Source organism: Halichondria panicea, chromosome 15, assembly GCF_963675165.1.
Source record: "Halichondria panicea chromosome 15, odHalPani1.1, whole genome shotgun sequence".
Lineage (NCBI taxonomy): Eukaryota > Metazoa > Porifera > Demospongiae > Suberitida > Halichondriidae > Halichondria > Halichondria panicea.
The window spans coordinates 5,785,550-5,805,939 of record NC_087391.1 but is presented as its reverse complement, the minus strand read 5'-3'; the positions used below and the strand labels follow the sequence as shown (position 1 = coordinate 5,805,939).

Below are 20,390 nucleotides of genomic sequence, written 5' to 3'. Positions count from 1 at the left end.
TGTCGTCATAGTAAGAAGCTGTTGCAGCAGTTGTCTGCCATCAATATTAACTTATGCACAAAACAGTAATTGCAACAGCTGATATTGTCCCTATTATAACTATCACTGAAATGTCAGTCAGTCTTTAGGTCCTAGCATGTCCCCCGGTTTCACCCACTCTTGGAACTGGGCCTGAGTGAGGTAGCCGAGACTGATGGCTGCCTCCATCAAGGTGGTGCCTTCACGATGAGCAGTCTTGGCAATCTTGGCTGCCTTGTCATATCCAATATGAGGGTTGAGGGCAGTCACAAGCATCAGCGATTCATTCAACAGTTTATCAATTCTTTCACGATTTGCAACAATTCCTCGTACGCAGTTGACAGAGAAGGAGTGGCTAGCGTCGCCAAGGAGACGAACTGACTGGAGGACATTTCGTACCATCATAGGTTTAAAAACGTTGAGCTCAAAGTGTCCGTTGCTACCGCCAACCGTGACGGCTGTCTGATTGCCCATGACTTGTGCTGTAACCATGGTAATAGCTTCGGCCTGAGTGGGGTTGACTTTGCCTGGCATGATGCTACTCCCAGGCTCATTCTCAGGCAGGCTCAGCTCTCCCAGACCACACCTACCAGGGAGGGGGGGGTTAGTATAGCTAGTATATTGGACTGTTAGGAATGCTTTCAATAAGGTTACTGGTAAACTACACGAAGTCTTGACACACAATCTCCGGCCATTACCGGAGGTATTACTGACCTCGGGCCAGATCCAAGGAAGCGAATATCATTAGCAATCTTCATGATGCTACAGGCGAGCACGTTGAGAGCTCCATGCACCTCCACCATGGAGTCATGAGCAGCAAGGGCCTCAAACTTATTAGGAGCACTTGTGAATGGCAGAGAAGTTAGCTCTGCTAGTTTAGCAGATACACGTTCAGCAAACCCCACACGAGTGTTTAGACCTGTCCCCACAGCAGTCCCTCCGATGGCTAGCTCATAGAGGCGAGGGAGAGTCCCTTCAATACGTGCTAATCCATTCACCATCTGAGTCACATATGCACTGAACTCTTGACCCAGAGTCAGGGGAGTAGCATCCTACACGGAGGAAGATGATATTATCAATTGTCCCTTTGGATTTCTACGCAGAAACTTCCTTACTAGTAACGAATAGCTACTCTTCAACTCTACTTACTTGAGTGTGTGTTCTTCCAATCTTCACAATATCTTTGAATTCAGTCATTTTCTCGGATAGTGAAGCGTGAAGTTCCTTAATTCCTGGAATAAGGCAGCGATGTATCTCCATGGCAACAGCAACGTGCATGGCTGTGGGGAAGGTGTCGTTAGAGCTCTGGCTTCTATTGACGTGATCATTTGGATGCACTGGAGTCTTGGATCCCTTCACTCCGCCAAGCATCTCTATGGCCCTGAAAGAAGAGGTTATTTTTTCTGTTCTGTAGCTTACTGATCTCTTTTCTTATGTGTAATAGCTAATTAACATATTGCATTAAATACGTACCTATTACTATTACACACACCCACACACACGCACACGCACGCACGCACGCACGCACGCACACCCACCCACCCACACACACACACACACACACACACACACCTATTACTGATAACCTCGTTGACGTTCATGTTGCTCTGTGTACCAGACCCAGTCTGCCACACTACTAGGGGGAAGTGCCCGTCCAGTTTACCACTGTACACCTACACACACACAAGGTTAACTATTGCCATAGTAACAGGGTTAAGGTATCACCTCTGTGGCAGCCTGGATGATGGCGTCTGCTATGGTGGGGTCTAGTCCATAATGATCCTTATTGACCTCAGCACAAGCTCTCTTCAGATAACCAAAGGCATGGATCACTGGTAACTGCATGGAGGGGACAACAGCGTGGTATTATACCACATACAGCCATATGTCAGATGTACTAGCATTCCCGCCCACCACACACCACACACACATGTACTGGCATTCCCGCCCACCACACACACCACACACATACTGGCATTCTCTCTGTTTCGTCTCCTATGGGGAAGTTGATCTTGGAGCGTGCAGTCTGAGCACCATAGTACTTGTCAGCAGGGACCTCTATCTCACCAAATGTGTCGTACTCCTTACGCATAGAACTAGCCTGCAATCAGAGGAGGGTTAGTGTGTGTCATATAGTCTAGGAGTAACGTACATAGAGCCTAATGGTGGAGGGTGGTCTCATGCCTCTAGCCACGCCCACTGAGGACACGAGCCGAGAGGGAACAAGACGCAACACCTTTGCCTACAGGGACACCAGGGCAGTGACTACGCACACACAACCTAGTGTAACTATCAATAGCTCTTTATTAATACAAACACACCATTTTAGCAGCTTTTATATCACAGCTTCTTGTAGTGATCCAGATCGAGTGGGTAAGGAAAGTCTTAATTAAAGGTCTTGTTCCCAGGCCGATTATTCTCTAAAAGAGCTGGAGGCTGCAAAAGCTTTTGGTATGACGACCGTTTCCCTACTTTTCATAAGTTCATCAGACAAGTTTTAAAATTGAAACAGCAATAATTTTAATAACAAACCCAACAACAACAACAACAGTTAGTAATACAGTGAGGTAGTGCAACAGAGCTAGACTGAATGATGAGTGTTATTGAGTGTTGTGTGTAGCTAGCTAAGCATGGTCCTCTCCTCCAGGCCCATGCTCCTCCACTGGGGGCACCTTGAGCTCCACACTAGTGAGGTCCTGGCCTTGCTTGAAGTACACAGTGTCCATCTCAGACTGTAAGGGGGGACACTTGTTGCATTAGAAATACAATAGTACTTAGAGAAACTTACGTCGAAGTGGACTGCTGCCTCCTTGAGTCTTCTGTGTCGGAAGCTGTTCCTCTTGAAAGTAATCACCACAGCCTGAGGGGAGGAGGGGAGAGATAGTACACACTCCATTCAACCATACACAGAGACAGTGTGTGGGTGGGGGGGGGTACACAGAGACAGTGTGTGGGTGGGGGGGTACACAGAGACAGTGTGTGGGGGGGGGGTACACAGAGACAGTGTGTGGGTGGGGGGGGGGGGGGTACACAGAGACAGTGTGTGGGGGGGGTACACAGAGACAGTGTGTGGGGGGGGGTACACAGAGACAGTGTGTGGGGGGAGAGGGGGGTACACAGAGACAGTGTGTGTGGGGGGAGAGGGGGGTACACAGAGACAGTGTGGGGGGGGGTACACAGAGACAGTGGCTCACCACTAGGAGGATGAGTACAAGCAGAGTGAGTACAATCACTGCCACCACACAATAGATGAGGATGGAGTGCCACCAGTCCCAAACACTACGCTCTCCCTCAGGTTCTGTGGGGGGAGGGGATCACATGACTAGCTAATAAGATAACAATGTACTAATAAAGTAGCTTTAATCAATCCTTGTTTGGTACAGTGATACACTAAATACACTACTTACCTACAACACACCCCACCTCAGTGCAGGAGATGACACCATCATACACACAAGTACTGCATGGACAGAATGTGATGTGATGCTCTGCATTGTCACAAACACAATCCCCCAGGCTCTGTATTGCAGTGCACTAGCTGTCCCTTGCAACAATGGTTTCCTATACTCACACACTTACCAAGTATTGCATCCGTCCAGAGAGGGGAACTGATCCAGGTAGCCATGCTTGAGACCATTATACACACATTCTAAGTGGGGGGTCACATGAGTGGGGGGTCACATGATTAAGTTTAAAGGTCTCTTTCTAAGCTTTCATAAAGACAGTTATTAAAAAATTAAGGCTGGTTTTTTAATGAATGGTTTGGGAACTCTTTCAGTCGCCATAACTTGAGTTCCGTGGGTTCAATTTCAAAGATTTTCCGATTTTCTAAAAGCTTAGAAAGAGACCTTTCAAATGGTACCATCGACATTTGTATTTGAGAGATGACAGAATTTGTTAATTTCGGCCAAATACCATGGTCCAAAAGCGAAAAATGAGAAATATGGGCTGAAAATAGATTACTGATTTAAGCATTAGACCTGTTAAAAAGCTACTAAAAAATACATATTTTAGTTTTGAAATCGGACCTTCCTAACACAAGTTATGGACAATCAAAGTTGGCTACCCAAAAACAGTAATAATTCCAAACATTCACTCACTTGTGCACCGCAAGTTGGCAAGGTGCTCGAATGCGACCATATCCGACTCTGGCTCTCCACTGTGCTCATCCACACACCAGCAGAAATGCTCGTGACACTGAACAGGTCTGAAATGGCCATCAAAGTCACACTGTGGGGAGTAGCGTCCAATCATGCTGTCCCTAGTGTTGTTCCTCTCCTTGGCTATGACACGAGCAGCCTTGCAGGGAGTGGGACCAGTGCTGTACACACACACAGAGCCACCACAGTCATTCTCACAGCACATACTCGAGTCTTCATTGCATTCCATCACATCAGACGAGTCAGAATCATCATCATCTGTGGTTTCCTCATCATCAGAGGTTTCCTCATCATTGGATTGGGCGCATGATCTTCCAGTCAGAGCGCAGGGTATTTGGTTAGTGGGAGGGCAAGTGTTCATCGTAGGTAGGGGTATGTAGGGAATGACCTCAGGGTCAGTACAAGAATAGCCACAACCAGTGTAGCAGCATTGTGTGTCATGGGGACACTCAGAGTCCAGGGTACACTCTGCCACACAGATACCAGCCTCATTCTCCCTCACTGGGGGGCAAGAGTGGAACACTGCAGGGGGGGGGGTTAGGAGAAGGAACTATTAACAAGCTGTATAGCATTGACAACCTGTGTAACACCCACACACAGCCACACACACACACACACACACACACACACACACACACACACACACACACACACACACACACACACACACACACACACTACCTTTGTTCTCAGTGCACTGTGGTCCAGTCACTGTACATGTGCTGGGAGAGGGGGAAAGAGATGATCAACCCACCAACAAGGAAACACACTACCCAAGAGTACACAATGTCTATATATAGTTACCAGTAGTTGAATCCATCGATGGCCCGGAACACCTCCCCCACTGACCTCACCTCACCATCGTACACACAGCCTGCATAGAGAGACGGTCATACCAACCACTGTACACACCCACCACACGCCCACACACACACAGCCTGCACAGAGATAGGTCATACCAACCACTGTACACACCCACCACACGCCCACACACACACAGCCTGCACAGAGAGACGGTCATACCAACCACTGTACACACCCACCACACGCCCACACACACACTCACTGCACTGAGGCTCCTCCCCTCTAATGAGCTCAGACCTCGGCTCTCCACTCAGTGTGTCCACACACCAACAGTAGCCAGTGGATGCATGACACTGCACTGCGGAGAACAACCCATCATCCTCACACTGTGGACGATAGGCCCCAATGAGCGTCTGATTGGTCGATACAAGGTTACATATGGACACGCAGGATCGACCACACCCATTAGAGCAGCACTGGTAGCCTGAGTCACATGACGTGGTGTTACATTCTTCAGTACACATTCCGGCAATGTCGTCGTTGGGAGTGGGACATAGGTGAGGGGGTGGGGTATATGGTGTGAGGGTGGGAGGCGTGCAGACGTGTCCACAACCATTGGAGCAACACTTGTGAGGAGTGGGGCAATCGCTGTCATCACTGCAGTCCTCAGAGCAGAGGCCAGCTTCATCAGAGGAGACAGGAGGGCACGAGTACACCTGGCAAGCTAGAGGGGGGCCAGGGGGATATTAATGGCAGGAATAGACCATACACATGACGTAGTGCTATTGCCTCATCAGGTATCACACTTACTCACTTGTGTCTCACTAACAAACAAGCTGTGAGGAGTCTAAAGTAAGCTGCTAGAATGACATACCAACAGAAACTTGATACACTAAACCACCTGTACATGCATGACTACTCTATAGGCAGTGTACACACACTCACCTCCCAGGTAACAGCAGCAGAGCAGAGCTGGAGGGAATGGTACATTAGTCAATCATTACAATACAAAGTATTGAATCTCTAAAGTGCTCACTTCCTACACAATGCATCACAAGCGGTAGCTACTATAGCATCATTAGTATGTAGAGGGATGTACAGGAAAACATAATTATAGTAAACTGTTGCGTAAGGCAAACACTACACACTGCCCCATCATGTCTGTATACAATATAAGACAATGTGACTAGCACAGCCGGGAACGCTAGCTCTGAACAGTGTGTGTGTGTGTGAACATGGCCACCACCTGGTGCCCACAGTGAGACCTGGTCCCCACAGTGAGGGGCCATTAGAGACAAGCTGACAACAAGTGCAGTGAATAGCTCTAATAGAGTGAGGCTCATCAGTACATGCTGACTAGCTGGCCAGGAGTTGACTACACTGACCAACATAAGCCTCTCATGTACACTAGCTGGCCAGGAGTTGACTACACTGACCAACACAAGCCTCTCATGTACACTAGCTGGCCAGGAGTTGACTACACTGACCAACATAAGCCTCTCATGTACACTAGCTGGCCAGGAGTTGACTACACTGACCAACATAAGCCTCTCATGTACACTAGCTGGCCAGGAGTTGACTACACTGCCCAACATAAGCCTCTCATGTACACTAACGTGTTGTGTATCAGACCTACACAGCATTGCTACTAGCACAATTAGCAATATCAAACACGTACCACACCGTGGCCTCCAACCACATCACCATTTCCTCAACTTATTAGACCTACACAGCATTATAGGCATTGCTACTAGCAATATCAAACCATGGCCTCCAACCACATCACCATTTCCTCGTATAGGGACTAGCTTCACAACCCACCAGCACCTGAACAGATGTCTCCATGGTTTGATAATGAATGTATGTACGCTAACAGTCAACAGAGTCACTAAGTCAACACTGTCAACAATCAATAGCTTTAGGCTCTAGCTCTACAAGCGTTTGATAATACATTAGCTCTAGTATCAACTCACCTGCTAAGATAAGGATTGCCTGCAGAGAGAGAGAGACACAACACATTGATGATAACACTATTCATTGATATGCAATGATTGTACTCTACCACTAGTCCCAGTAGTCCTGGGTAATAGCTACAGTGCTAGTAGCGTGTCACACATCATGTATAACCTCACCTTCATCATCTGGGGATCTTTATGAGGATCAGAATCGTCTCTTAGCTATAAACTGGTCGCTGTTGTATTGAAGCGTCTCTTTAGCTTTACAACCTAACCATCCACTATCACTAATGACTTCCACATTCCTGGAAGTTAGTATAATAAAGAGGGTGGAGCTCCTTGTAGCCGGCTATGGGCGTGTTCTTTTCAGCCAACTCCGCCCACATGACAACTGTTAAAATGTAGGGAAAGGTCGTCGACAAAACTTAACACTAATAATTTACAGAGGTGATATGGAGATGTGTTACTATGAGCCACGCTACTGGGGTCTTGATCCTCTCTTCTCCTCCAAGATGAAGCTCAATGTGTGTGATGTTCTATCCTTGAAGTATTATCCTGGTTTCCAAGGTAGCAATGTGTAGCTAGCTACCTTGTGTCATCTTTATTCCCCATCAGATATCTACTGCATACTCAACCATGCTATTGGGCAGGTCCACATAATGGGAGATGTCCTCTCTGCAGTCAAGAAGACCAGGCTGATCCAATACGAAGGTTTGTTCCCCACCCCACCCCCTCATCATACTAATCCTACACCCCCTCATCATACTAATCCTACACCCCCTCATCATACTAATCCTACACCCCCTCATCATACTAATCCCTACACCCCCTCATACTAATCCCTACACCCCCTCATACTAATCCCTACATCCCCTCATCATACTAATCCCTACACCCCCTCATACTAATCCCTACACCCCCTCATCATGCTAATCCCTACACCCCCTCATCATACTAATCCTACACCCCCTCATCATACTAATCCTACACCCCCTCATCATACTAATCCCTACACCCCCTCATCATACTAATCCCTACACCCCCTCATCATACTAATCCCTACACCCCCTCATCATACTAATACCTACACCCCCTCATACTAATCCCTACACCCCCTCATACTAATCCCTACATCCCCTCATCATACTAATCCCTACACCCCTCATGCTAATCCCTACACCCCCTCATCATACTAATCCTACACCCCCTCATCATACTAATCCCTACACCCCCTCATCATACTAATCCCTACACCCCCTCATCATACTAATCCCTACACCCCCTCATCATACTAATCCCTACACCCCCTCATCATACTAATCCCTACACCCCCTCATCATGCTAACCCCCACCCCCTCATACTAATCCCCCCACCCCACAGTTGATGATGGGACTGGGGTAATCAACTGCACTCAATGGAGGAAAGCGGACGACAGTGATGAAGGTCTTTGTGTGGCCAGTCAGGGACAATTGGTCTCAGTGTTTGGGAAAGTGTCAGAGTTCAGAAATATGAAACAGTTGACTGTCACTGGTATCTGCCCGGAGCCTGATCCCAATGTAGAGCCTTTGTTCTGGCTGGAGGTGATCAAGCTGAAGAGAGGTGTCTATTCTAAACCATTCCAGCTTCCTCCAGGCATTAACACAAGCATCACCTCAGCTACACTGTGCTTGCAAGAACTAGTGTACTCTGAATTGAAGAAATGGGTCTTAACTGAATATCCAAGCAAGAACTTTAGTCTGGGAGAGCTTGAAGCTGACACATCCTTTATTGAGGTGTGTATGAGGACACTACAGGACCAGAGCAGGAGCCACTCTAGGGCAGAGGTGGAGAGAGGTGTCATAGCATGCATAACCAAGCTCAAGGAGGACGGTGTTATAGTGTCTACTGGGACCACTGGAAACAGGAGAGAGATGTTGTATAAGGTGGGCGTATGTTACCATAGTGATTGTGTATCACCATGCAAGTGTTTGTTGTGTAATTCCGCCCACACAATTATAATATCAGGAGGATAATACATGCTAATTTGTGTGGGTGGTGATGATGACATTCCTTCTTTAGATATTCTCTGCAGAAAAGGATCTCTTTCCCGTTGTCCTCAGTTATTTGGCGAGAAGACAACAAAGTTTGAGTAAGCCATATAAGACATGTTGGCCAGTGTGTACTATGCTGTGTACTGCAGAGGTGCTCCAGCTTGGTGTCCCTGAGGCATGGATTATTGAGGCTGTCCAGCAGTGTGGCAGTTTAAGACTAGTGCCCAGAGCTGTGGTTGTGACTGCCATTAATGCCATGGTGGACAAGAGCTTGATCTACCCACAGGCACCAAGGTCATACAAACTTGTCTAGCTCACTTGTGCAATGTTTTATTTTTGTCAACGTTATATTGCTTGTTTCAATGAATACACAGTCTTCACTTTCTTATAAGAATAATAAATTATTTATGATAATTAGCTAGTGTGATTCATGAGAGACTGATGAGACTGATGGATCAGTTAGTGTGAGGGTACAGAATGTCATAGTGTCCAGGTCTATAGAGTACATGTAGTCGAGGCTCCACCCCCTCTGGGAAGTCATGGTGATTGACCACACCCCCTTCCCCTCGGTCCATGTACTGCACACGCACACTCACACCCACGGCTGCTGTCAGAGCACTGATGTGGAGGTGATCACACTCACGATACATGGGCTCCACCTCCTATCAGGGGATGAGGTAGTAATATTAGGACAAACTGCATACAATTCACTAACATTTCAGGAAAAAAGTTAAGAGGGATGGGCACTACATTTGATAACATTTTTATCGTTGTTGAAGAAGGAGTGAGTCTGGTTGGTGAACACTGTCCTGGAACTGTCAGGAGTGAGTCTGGTTGGTGAACACTGTCCTGGAACTGTCAGACTGTGACTGATGACTAGCTACTATAAACCACTGCCACAAACAATGGCTAGAAATGTACCAATAGCAGAGCAACCACTACACAGTGGCAGGCTTTGATCTTTTTTGAGATAATACTCAGCCCTATATAGTAGCCACACACCACACACCACACACCACACACACCCACGTACCTGACTACAGTACTCTTTGACAGTTCTCCCTCCATCAACGAATGCCCCATACAACTCTTCATTGGCTTGCAGGTAGCCGGAGGTGAGTATCCTCACATAGCACACAAGATAGTCAGAGAGTCCAGGATCTTGGAATGTCTGCAATGGAGTGTGACGCATACACAGTATGGACGACACTGACACTCACTTTAGTTAGACTCCCCACTGTTACCTCAGGCTGTGCTGTGGACTCCAGAGCATCAATAAACTAGCAAAGAAGTTTATTAAGACAGAGAGAGCTACAAGCTAAGATATTACTGGGGCATTATATCTACTTACATTGTCATGGAAGTCCTCCAAAGTGAACGAGGGGTAGCCATTGGCCAATAAACCATCTCTGATCCCCATCACTGCTGCACGAAACCTGAATATCCAGTGTTACACACACACTCCCACACACCCACACTCACCACCCATCCACCCACCCACACACACACACACACACACACACACACACACTCACCACCCATCCACACCCACACACACACACACACACACAAACACACACACACACACACACTCACCACCCACACACACACACACACTCACCACCCACACACCCACACACACACACACCCACACATACCCACACACACACTCACCACCCACACACACACACACACACACACACACACACACACACACACACACACACACCACCCACACCCACACACACACACACACACCCACACACTCACCACCCACACCCACCCACACACACACACACACACCTCTCCAAGTCACTGGCGTCCTGGACCAGACTCTCCATGTAAGCAAATGTGAACGCTCTAAAGAAACAGTTTCCATCACCTCGCGTCCGTCGCAACTTGCAATACTTGCCCTTCAAATCCTGTCAGGGGGAATACATGAGGTACAGTACACACACTCTATCAGTATTAAAGCACCTGTATCTTAGCTTGATAGACAGCATCGTCGTGTGAATACTCGGTCTCTAGTGAACTGAGCTCCTCCAATTCTCCCACCAACTCACTGCCACTGGCAACCTGTGTGGGGGTGTTAGTGCTCTAGCTGTGTGGGGGGTTGTTAGTGCTCTAGCTGTGTGGGGGGTAGTTAGGGCTCTAGCTGTGTGGGGGGTCGTTAGTGCTCTTGTTGTGGGAGGTAATGGCAAACCTGTTTCTGTATCTCGTCCACTTGAGCCATGGTAGCCTCATCAATATTGTACACTGTAGAGACACAGATATAATTACAAAGATAGTGATAGCTACTGTACATTATTAGTGTACCATCTGTGAGGAGGTTTGAAGTACCCTCGGGTTGTTGTTGCTGTCCCTCGGCCATTGTGTGATTCAGGCCACAGCTTTGGCTCAGAAGTGCTGTGTCAGCTATACAATAGAGCCCCTCCCCTCTAGCTGTTCCTATGCAACAAACATCCCCCAATCCTCCAGTGCAGGAAGTTGTTCACAGCCGGCCAGGCGTCCAGATACAGGAGTACAGCTACAGAATGGTAAGCAATCCCTAGCTGCTGTTGTTGTGTTCCCTTCCATCTGACCAGTGTGATTTGACTGTACACACTGTGACTTTAATTAAAAATTATTTATAATTATATAGTGTACACATGTAGGTAGGTTAAATTAATTTGTTCCCTACCATGAACCATGCACTCCATGCACTCAGTCAAAAGGGACAAGCATAAAGGACGCCATTTCAAAATGGGTAATTCCAAACTGTCTACCTTGCTACCCTAATCCACCTCTTTGTTTTAGGCTGTAAAGACAGGGGAGGATCCAAAAGAGGCAAAAAAGATACACCTGTACATGCAGCTCCCTCCCATTGAGAAGATGGATGCATCACTGTCAACACTGGCAAACTGCGAGTAAGACACGCTCCTTTTATTGTTGACAAAAAATGGGACAGGATGTAAAATAATGTTGGCATGAAAAATAAATTATAAACAGTGATGCGTTGAGTGTATAGTCATTGTTGGGTATGCTCATTATTCAAATGTCCATTGGTTAATGAATGGTTTCATCTTGTCCTCCCCTGCAGGACACTGTCCCTGTCCTCCAACTGCATTGAGAAGATAAGCAACCTCAACGGATTGAGTAAGTGCTGTATCACTAATTTCATACATGTGACTGATAGTATTGTGTATACAGTAGAACCTCGATTATCTGGCCCTCCATTGTCCGGAACCTCGATTATCCGGCTTGGCAATTTTCTTTTTAGAAAATGGGCTTGTCCCTTAAATGCGCATGCGCATTGCAGCTGTTACTATGGAGACAGGCCTGTTTATCTTTTGCGCATGCGCAGGCAACCATGTGACACTGCTGTTTATCAATAAAGTGGGTGGATCCAGGCGTGGTTTATGTATTCGTTATCCGGCCTGCCTCTGGAACCAAGGTGTCCGGATAATCGAGGTTCTACTGTAGATTACATGTAAATGACTGTAGTATTTTTGGGCATCACTGTTTTGAAAATAATTAGGTGTAATTGCATCATGGCTATTAACGAATAAGTTTGGGGTCCGTGGTCCACTTTAGACCAACGAAAGACCTTGTGTAATGTGGGCCTAGGGCTATTGTTGACTGCCTGCCTGGTATGTCTGGGGCCTGGGAAGAGATAGAGCCAGTGAGATGGGGCTAGGGTTAATTGTAACCTCAGGCCTTTGTGATAGAGAGGAAGCATGCAATAACAACACATGTACATGCATTAACACAATGTGCACAAGTGAGGGACATGTACTGGTACCCACGGAACGAGGAGGTCCCTGTGATTAGTACGGAGGATTAGGTAGAGACTGCACACTATGAATAGTCACCATCAGTTAAGATCAAAAATTGCTTTTGCACAAGTCTGTAAACAATATGGACTGTAGACTACCTACTCAAATTTCAATCTAGTTATAATGTATATATATATACCATAGAGAATTTGGTGACTCTCTCGTTGGGCAGAAACCTCATCAAGAACATCACTGGTCTGGTAAGGTTAGCTATGCTCTATAGATGTGTTCACACCAACTGTACAGGAAGCAGTTGCTGACACTCTCCAACAATTGTGGATCTCATACAACAATATTGAGAAGCTGAAAGGCATTACAGTGCTCGCTAAGCTAAAGGTAGTCAGTTGTTTAGTATTCGAGAGTTTGTATAAGTTATGGTTCAGTTGGCAATGTAGGTGTATATTGTCTGTTTGCTGATATTGCAACTATACTTAGGTGCTGTACATGTCTAACAATAATGTCAAAGAATGGAGTGAGTTCCAGAAGCTTGGTGAGCTACAGAACTTGGAGGACCTCGTATTTGTAGGTAAGAACAAGCTAGGCGGTATGCTATGGTTAACTAACCCAATTCCCGTGGTTTTGGAAAATAAGGAATTATATGGAGTTGGTGAACTATAGCACACCGGCTAGCTTGTTCACTAACCTGCTAACTTTGCATATTATGTATGGAGTTAAATTGGTGATAATTATAGCATACTGGCTGTTCATGCCTATACAAATACATAATTATTATGACATAATTATTATGGCCATACAGGCAATCCCCTAGAGGAGAAGCACTCAGGTGATGGAGACTGGAGGGAGCAGGCTCTCAAGAGAGTGCCCAAACTGAAGAAGTTGGATGGGGTTCCAGTGGTGGGTCAAGCAGACGATGAGGAAGAACAATAATAACTATTAGACCCCTAAATTGCTTATAATAGATCTATATACACACTTATTTAATTTGTGCTATCTGTCTGGATGCTTTTATTATTGTTAAACACACTGTTATCTGCTAGAGGAGCTACACTGAACTGAACTTGTATTGCTGCTGCAACTTTACCTTGCATGTTCTTTCCATCAGGTCCAGATGCACTGTTCAGCATTGCTCTAGGAGTTTTCAGTATTCCAGGGACTAGCCTCGAGTCTTTCATTATACACCGGGCGCTTTCCTTCACTGCTGCTTGCATAATTACGGTAGATCTGTAGCTCTCACTGTCACCGCACTAGAGCTTGTGCGACATGTGCGATTGAGATAATTATATATTATACCCGTGGTTCTGTCATAGGCATGCGCACTAGAAAACTATAGGTGGGGGGTGGGCCTCCAGGTTGATTTGTGATGGAGAAAAAACAAACAATCATGTTGATATAACAAAATCCCATTCAATAGAAGTGTCTGTATTGTGTTCAGTGTCACATTGTACTAGAGTGAGGTGCTCCTCATTGCTACTGGTAGCACAGTGTTGGGTTGCAGTGTGCACCAAGAGACCATTAGACTGGAGCTGGAAGCTTTGAGCCATGTCCTGAGAGTTACACTGTTGTAGAGTGAACAGATTGTTCATGTAAGAGAGGCACAGAGTTCGCTGCTTGACACCTCCCTTGGAGTACATAGACCACGACTGCAGGACAAGAAAAAAGGAAAAACAAACTATCAATATCTGCTGCTGAGAATATACCAATACAACAACAACTTTACAGGAGCAACAACTTTACAGGAGACAAAATTACACAAACTTGTAGATGTGGCATATAGATAGTAGATGTGGCATATAGATAAGGTAGTTGGTGTTACCATACAGTTAGTGTTTACCTGTCCCTTGACAGACTTGTCTTTGGTTGGGGAGCACTGACTGAGGTCCACTGGCTGACTAGCAAATGACCTCCTAGCATCCAGGCACAGACCACTGCCAATGGTGCGCAGTTTACCATAAGTGAAGTCTTGAATTGGTGGAGCACTGCAAGACAAATAATTTCATTGCATGTTGCATGTAACACGCATGCAGCATGACCTGACATGTGATTTATCAGTGAGATATCTAGAATGAATGTATACTCACCTAAACTGGGGGTAGACGTTATCCAAGAACCATTGAAATGACTTGCAATGCAACTGCTCTCTCAACTCTTGTCTCTCTGAAATACTGAATGGAAAGGATGAACACATTTAAGATACAAGTGGTTGCTTCCTTACTATATGGACAGTATGGGTTGAGTGTGAATAATTACGTGCATACATGCATGGCTAGTAATAGCTACTTACTCTCCAAAATCCACCTTGAGAGCAAAAGGATTCTGCTCATAATAGTATGGCTTGTAGGAGTCCATCCAGACCTCAACAGTGCGTCTAATGTTCCTATATAGGCAACCACACAAAAATACTAGTTCAATTTCACCTCACTTGAAGCAGGAGTTGCTCTTAAATAGAGTAGTGTGTAGCTATAGCCACTATGTGGACACTGTAGTGGACTAGTGGCTGGTTGACTTACACTTTTCTCTCATGAGATTAGTACAGGTTGTATTAGGTGTACCACAAGCTAATCTATTTTTATAAAGCTTCAAAAAATTATAGTAATTACTTACTCCCAGGATTCGAAACACTTCAATGGATGCACTAGCTGAAGGTCACCCCTCACCTTGTAACAGTACTGTGGTAAGAGTTCCCCTCTCCAAACGAGTATGGCATGGCTGACCGGAAGATATGGCCAACATGAGAACAAGGAATGATCTCCATACTACCTCCACACATCCACACTCGCAGGGATAGCTCTGCGTGTGCATGCATGCACATGTATCATCATAGCAAGAGTATATGATAGAGAAGAGAGTATCGAACGTAGGCATACTGTACATCAGATGTATGCGGAGAGTAACGTGACTTCCCCTGTATCTGTCACAAGCTTGGAATTTGCACACTGACCAATCCAAGCGTGGGTGATGTAATCTGTCAACCCATCCAAGTGTGGGTGATGTAATCTACTTTCTTGATAGATTACATCACCCACCCTTGGATTGGTCAGTGTGCATGCGAAATTCCAAGCTTGTGACAGATACAGGGGAAGTCACGTTACTCTCCGCATACACCGTTCGATACTCTCTTCTCTATCATAATTATACTCTTGATTATAGGGACAACTCTGCATGTGGTGGCAGGAGACAGAGAGAGTGTGGCATGGCGTGAAAAACAAGATTGTAAGGGGGAATTCTTACCAAATGATCTTAAGATAAGCATAATGGTTGTTGCCACTATAGCAACATTAAGAAGCCAGTTGTTATAATTATAGCTAATTGAGGCAGACTTACCCACATTCTCTCCTCCCCATATCTCCATCTGTCCATCATACAGACCAATGTGCTCAAACCATGTTTTGTCCACTGCAAACAGCCCTCCAGCAATTGCAGGGGTCCTGCAAACCACCAGAGGGGTGGGGGGAGGGGGGTTATATAGTATGCCTGCATGTCTGATCAAGTGTTTGGCTAGTTACCATGCTCACAATGCATGTGTGCATGTGGTGGTGGTGGTGTATAGCTAGACCGGGTTATATACAGCTATAGCTGTATAGGTGGTGCCATGGTTGGGTGGCTGGTACCTGATTGGGTCCACTGGAGACCGTGATTGCATCTCCTTAGAGGACATTGTGTCCCACTTGAAGTGAAGGTTGGACCCAAAACCACCTGCAGTGAGAGAACCAGTCAGAGCAGCTACATGCATGTACAAAACAATGCTAAGTATATACAAACAACAAATATTAATGTAGTGAATCTATTGCACTATCTATTAGTAAAACCAGTAGGTTTTACATAGGATTGGCAGTGGGTTTGCCCGTGTTTAGCAATATTTCAATTATTTTGACTCATGTTCAAACTGTTCTATCTCTGCAGGGAAAGGCCACATCAAGAAACTGGCTGAACAGATAGTTTATTTAGCCTTTTCTCTCTTTGTATCTCTCATTTCATAATCCATAAACATTTTAATGAATGAATATTTTCATTTTAAAAATTGCACTATTTCGACGTTTCACCGCTCTTTGTCTGACTGACTAAGTAAGTAAGTAAGTAAGTAAGTGAGTAAGTAAGTAAGTAAGTTTCTTGCCCAGCATTTACTCCAAGTACAGCCATCTCCAGGACATTCTGCACAGGGTTTCCAAACGACTACAACCTGGATTACAAAGCGCTTCTTCAGATTTGCGATTGCTTCCACGAGGCAGAAGACCTCTCAGTCTCTATTTCTCTTACCTAGACAATTCCGCCATCTTTAATGACTCAGCAATTGTGTTGTGGCCAATAATAATAGATAGGCGTGGCTAATAAACCGTGCGCCTAAAATCAGTGCAGCAGTGCTTTTCCAGAACCTGAGGTGTTCCTTTTCTTCACACTGTTCAGCTCTAGCTCCCTTTCTCTGACAGGCATGCTATATGCACTGGCTAGATATCATGCTCTTAAAATGGCTGTCATTTAATACTGATTCGCAAATTCAAAATAATTATCAAGCAATAAATTATTACTCATTATACTATAATTATTAGTCCAGAGATATTCGAGAAGATATCTGATTAGTCCTGTCTTCTCTTCTTGTACTGCCTCTTGACGTTCCACTTATGTATGTCATGATACGTAAACTGTACTGAAAAAGAAAGGGAATCCGACTAGAAAAACATTTGCAATGTGAAAAATTGCTAGGATTGGCCAGGGGAACCACAAAAAAGCGTGGGAACAAGAAATCAGACGAGAGCATAACTCCAATCCGTTACAACGTCATGAACGTGTACAATACATAGTATATTAAATAATAGACTGTGTTCCAGATCCACCTATCAGCTTCCATCCACCACATCATTCCATGCAGTCACCAGTACGGTCCGTGCATGTTACTACGCATGGATGGACTGTGTGTACCTTTGCTCTACACTACATGTATTAGGAACATCAATTCATCACAAATCATCATGATTATGTGCCCCACATTCTAAAATGGATGTATAATAAATATATATAGGGATTGGTCATCACTCCACCAGTAAAAATTGCGTGGCATATTGGCTGGGAAAACATGGGAAAACTACCAGTATACATGTGATTGACGTTGTAACGGATTGGAGTTATGCTCTCGTCTGATTTCTTGTTCCCACGCTTTTTTGTGGTTCCCCTGGCCAATCCTAGCAATTTTTCACATTGCAAATGTTTTTCTAGTCGGATATCATGTTGTTTCTGAGATGTAGCATTGTTTTGTTACAGGCAATCAATTCTACTGTGTTTTACATACAGGAAGATGGTTTTATCACTTGTCCCTTACATGTATAAACTCCCTGTGACCTCAATAGATGGTAGGGGAAGCCCTGGGGGAATTCATAGGGTAACTAATGTAACCCACCTCTGACCACGGGGCTAGCCAGTGTGTAGCTCATGTCGTCTTTGTTCAGAATATCAATAACTGGTGAAACAACGTGAGACGAGTTCTGCAGCACAAAAGAAACACACATCTCTAAGAGGTGTGCATGATATCTACACCATCGGTATAATAACACAATGTCCAAAAAAGTCCAGGCTGCATAGTTGGTTAAACTCTTAAAATGCTTTTCCTATTGGTAAGCACTACTCACTTCCTTGATCCGACTGAGGAGAGGTTCTAACCATCCCTGAGTGGCCTCACAATGGCTGTCCAGGAATAGCACCACTGGACCAATGGCTTCTTCAGTTCCAATAATCCGAGACTTGATGAGACCATGTCTAGATTTCATACGGAGCAACTTAACTTTAGGAATGGCTTGCAACAGTTCACCATCTTGTGCTGTAGGGCAGATAGTTAGGTCATTGATTCAACTACAATAATAGCACTTACGATCACGGCTGAAATCATCCACTAAAATGATCTCTTGTATTAGCTTTGGAGGGCTTCTGTTCAGCACACTACACACACACACACACACACACACACATACAGACACACATCAGTCACTATACACACACACACACACACACACACATGTCACTATGCACACACTCCAACGCTTGTTGCTCTTACCTGACTATTGTCCTGAGGAGAGCTGATCGAGCTTCATTATGGAAGCAGATGATGACACTGGTTGGAGGGAGGTTGTCTTGTTGGTGTTGAGCAGCAGGGGAGCTCTTACACCTACATGCAAGTGTGGGGGAATATGGTCCTTATCTCTAGAAATGAAGCCATCAAGAGCAGACAATACAAACCACGCATTAAGCGCTGTACTATACAGCTATCAGTGTACAGTAATTCAATTAAGACGAATAGACCTCTTACTTGGAATTTCTGTAATCCTTGAGATATCTGTCAGGACGGGTAGCATCGCTAACTATCTGGTTGAACTGGAAGCTCTTCATAGCATCACCTTTCACCATCTTCTGAGCACCGAGATATGACTCCATGTCAAAATCACCCAGCACAGCAATTGATTGAGGCTTCTTCTCCAGTGGACTGCTAGTGGGCTGCTTACCAAATGGTCCAACTACCTTGTCCACAAGAAGCTTTCTCTGCTTGCCACTGTCCCTTGATTCTTGAGCCATTTTCATTCGATTCTGAAGTTTTGAACCTAGTGATTTTCTTTCCTCTTTCAGTTTGATTTGAACGAGTGGATCGTTTTTATCTGAGGGTATCTTTCGTTTGATATTTCTACTACTAAGTGATTTCTGAATATCAATTGCAGCGTGTTTTCTAGCCAAGTCAGAATCTATAAGGTCTTTTCGAAGGTCAGCTCTTTTCTTCATGTATTGGCGATTGAATTCGTCACCATCATTGGTCCTCTTGCCTGGCTGCTCTAGTTTATGTGGTACCCTACGCGTATCCAGGAGAACATTGTCTACCAGCACTGACTCAGATTTCTTGTGATTCACTAGTGGCTGTGAGGGCGAGGCAGTACGCAAGCTCAGGAATGTGCTGTATTAACTTTGTATGCACAGTCACGCAGTGCTGAATATACATCATTCATTATAATTACATCCAAAATAATTGTTATAGGTAGTCAAAAGATATGCGTTAATTAATGAGAACGTTGCCAAGTTCAATACATAATTACTAATAAGCCAAGAAATCACCTCCTTTAGGATATCATACATCACACAGTCATGCTACTATTGAGCAATGGCTGAGGCCTCTTTGCATCGAAGACAAAGGGATAGAGTTAATCAGGTTAGGGGACACCACTACCACTATCTCATATCAGTGTTCTGTTAATTGTCCTGGAGTGTGAGCGGGAGCATTGTAATACAACGCTCTGCTCACACTCAAGGTACAATATAACAAGTCATTCAGACATCAGCTACCACCCATTTAGCACATTCATAATCCAGCTAGAGCTACTGCACTGACCTTGTCCACAATGCCCTGAGGGATGTCTGACTGGTTGTTGATAAACAGGAACACTCCTGCAACTACACAGAGCCCCAAGATGACCAGGACAGGCTTCTTAGTAGCACGTCTGGTCCACCGCATCTCCACGCTGAGCTGTGATGGCTAGAGCTCTTCTCACCTAACTCCACTGTGGTTGGCTAGCTAGCTAGTAGCTCAAAAACAACAACACAAGTGGAGGAGGGGCTTGTACATGCCACTCCCATTATTTGCAGCAGAACCAGACCCTCCCACCTTCCTAATTACGCAG

The 20,390-nt window shown here is 45.2% G+C and overlaps 6 protein-coding genes across 9 annotated transcripts; 2 read left to right on the top strand and 4 right to left on the bottom strand.

Annotated features, from left to right (window-relative positions):
* Window positions 1–5: 5 nt before the first annotated feature.
* On the bottom strand, window positions 6–2,455 carry LOC135349350 (fumarate hydratase, mitochondrial-like). 2 transcript variants are annotated; one of them, XM_064547876.1, is made up of 8 exons: window positions 2,340–2,455; window positions 2,171–2,260; window positions 1,991–2,119; window positions 1,744–1,857; window positions 1,591–1,691; window positions 1,168–1,399; window positions 733–1,070; window positions 6–604 (listed from the first exon to the last, which is right to left on the bottom strand). In XM_064547876.1, exons 1-8 carry the CDS (start codon window positions 2,340–2,342, stop codon window positions 118–120), a joined length of 1,494 nt encoding a protein of 497 aa, XP_064403946.1. In that variant the 5' UTR covers window positions 2,343–2,455; the 3' UTR covers window positions 6–117. The 2 variants fall into 2 exon arrangements, with proteins under 2 accessions (XP_064403946.1, XP_064403947.1); XM_064547877.1 differs by lacking the exon at window positions 2,171–2,260 and having other exon boundaries at window positions 2,340–2,424.
* Window positions 2,456–2,513: 58 nt separating this feature from the next.
* On the bottom strand, window positions 2,514–7,256 carry LOC135349348 (nidogen-2-like). Its single transcript, XM_064547874.1, has 12 exons — window positions 7,115–7,256; window positions 6,956–6,974; window positions 5,928–5,954; window positions 5,245–5,706; window positions 4,983–5,052; window positions 4,860–4,900; window positions 4,119–4,700; window positions 3,598–3,667; window positions 3,426–3,478; window positions 3,213–3,316; window positions 2,807–2,878; window positions 2,514–2,750 (listed from the first exon to the last, which is right to left on the bottom strand). Exons 1-12 carry the CDS (start codon window positions 7,121–7,123, stop codon window positions 2,643–2,645), a joined length of 1,617 nt encoding a protein of 538 aa, XP_064403944.1. The 5' UTR covers window positions 7,124–7,256; the 3' UTR covers window positions 2,514–2,642.
* Window positions 6,291–13,770, top strand: LOC135349358 (dynein axonemal light chain 1-like). 2 transcript variants are annotated; one of them, XM_064547893.1, is made up of 9 exons: window positions 6,291–6,300; window positions 11,452–11,505; window positions 11,676–11,714; window positions 11,765–11,874; window positions 12,048–12,103; window positions 12,928–12,983; window positions 13,030–13,119; window positions 13,219–13,309; window positions 13,541–13,770. In XM_064547893.1, exons 2-9 carry the CDS (start codon window positions 11,503–11,505, stop codon window positions 13,669–13,671), a joined length of 576 nt encoding a protein of 191 aa, XP_064403963.1. In that variant the 5' UTR covers window positions 6,291–6,300; window positions 11,452–11,502; the 3' UTR covers window positions 13,672–13,770. The 2 variants fall into 2 exon arrangements, with proteins under 2 accessions (XP_064403963.1, XP_064403962.1); XM_064547892.1 differs by lacking the exon at window positions 6,291–6,300 and having other exon boundaries at window positions 11,385–11,505.
* Window positions 7,342–9,349, top strand: LOC135349352 (CST complex subunit STN1-like). Of its 2 annotated transcripts, XM_064547880.1 has the most exons (5): window positions 7,343–7,504; window positions 7,553–7,648; window positions 8,319–8,860; window positions 8,997–9,066; window positions 9,118–9,349. In XM_064547880.1, exons 1-5 carry the CDS (start codon window positions 7,390–7,392, stop codon window positions 9,279–9,281), a joined length of 987 nt encoding a protein of 328 aa, XP_064403950.1. In that variant the 5' UTR covers window positions 7,343–7,389; the 3' UTR covers window positions 9,282–9,349. The 2 variants fall into 2 exon arrangements, with proteins under 2 accessions (XP_064403949.1, XP_064403950.1); XM_064547879.1 differs by having other exon boundaries at window positions 7,342–7,504; window positions 8,997–9,349.
* Window positions 9,323–11,403, bottom strand: LOC135349356 (ubiquitin thioesterase OTUB1-like). The gene is made up of 8 exons (XM_064547889.1): window positions 11,285–11,403; window positions 11,172–11,224; window positions 10,946–11,044; window positions 10,772–10,890; window positions 10,320–10,404; window positions 10,189–10,248; window positions 10,002–10,139; window positions 9,323–9,630 (listed from the first exon to the last, which is right to left on the bottom strand). Exons 1-8 carry the CDS (start codon window positions 11,337–11,339, stop codon window positions 9,424–9,426), a joined length of 816 nt encoding a protein of 271 aa, XP_064403959.1. The 5' UTR covers window positions 11,340–11,403; the 3' UTR covers window positions 9,323–9,423.
* A 328-nt stretch (window positions 13,771–14,098) lies between the features above and the next one.
* On the bottom strand, window positions 14,099–20,325 carry LOC135349347 (polypeptide N-acetylgalactosaminyltransferase 16-like). Its single transcript, XM_064547872.1, has 13 exons — window positions 20,102–20,325; window positions 19,037–19,632; window positions 18,785–18,895; window positions 18,602–18,669; window positions 18,363–18,550; window positions 18,134–18,218; window positions 16,353–16,437; window positions 16,066–16,169; window positions 15,399–15,531; window positions 15,026–15,118; window positions 14,823–14,906; window positions 14,576–14,720; window positions 14,099–14,384 (listed from the first exon to the last, which is right to left on the bottom strand). The coding sequence occupies exons 1-13, from the start codon at window positions 20,222–20,224 to the stop codon at window positions 14,124–14,126; spliced, it is 2,076 nt and encodes a 691-aa protein (XP_064403942.1). The 5' UTR covers window positions 20,225–20,325; the 3' UTR covers window positions 14,099–14,123.
* Between the last annotated feature and the right edge of the window lie 65 nt (window positions 20,326–20,390).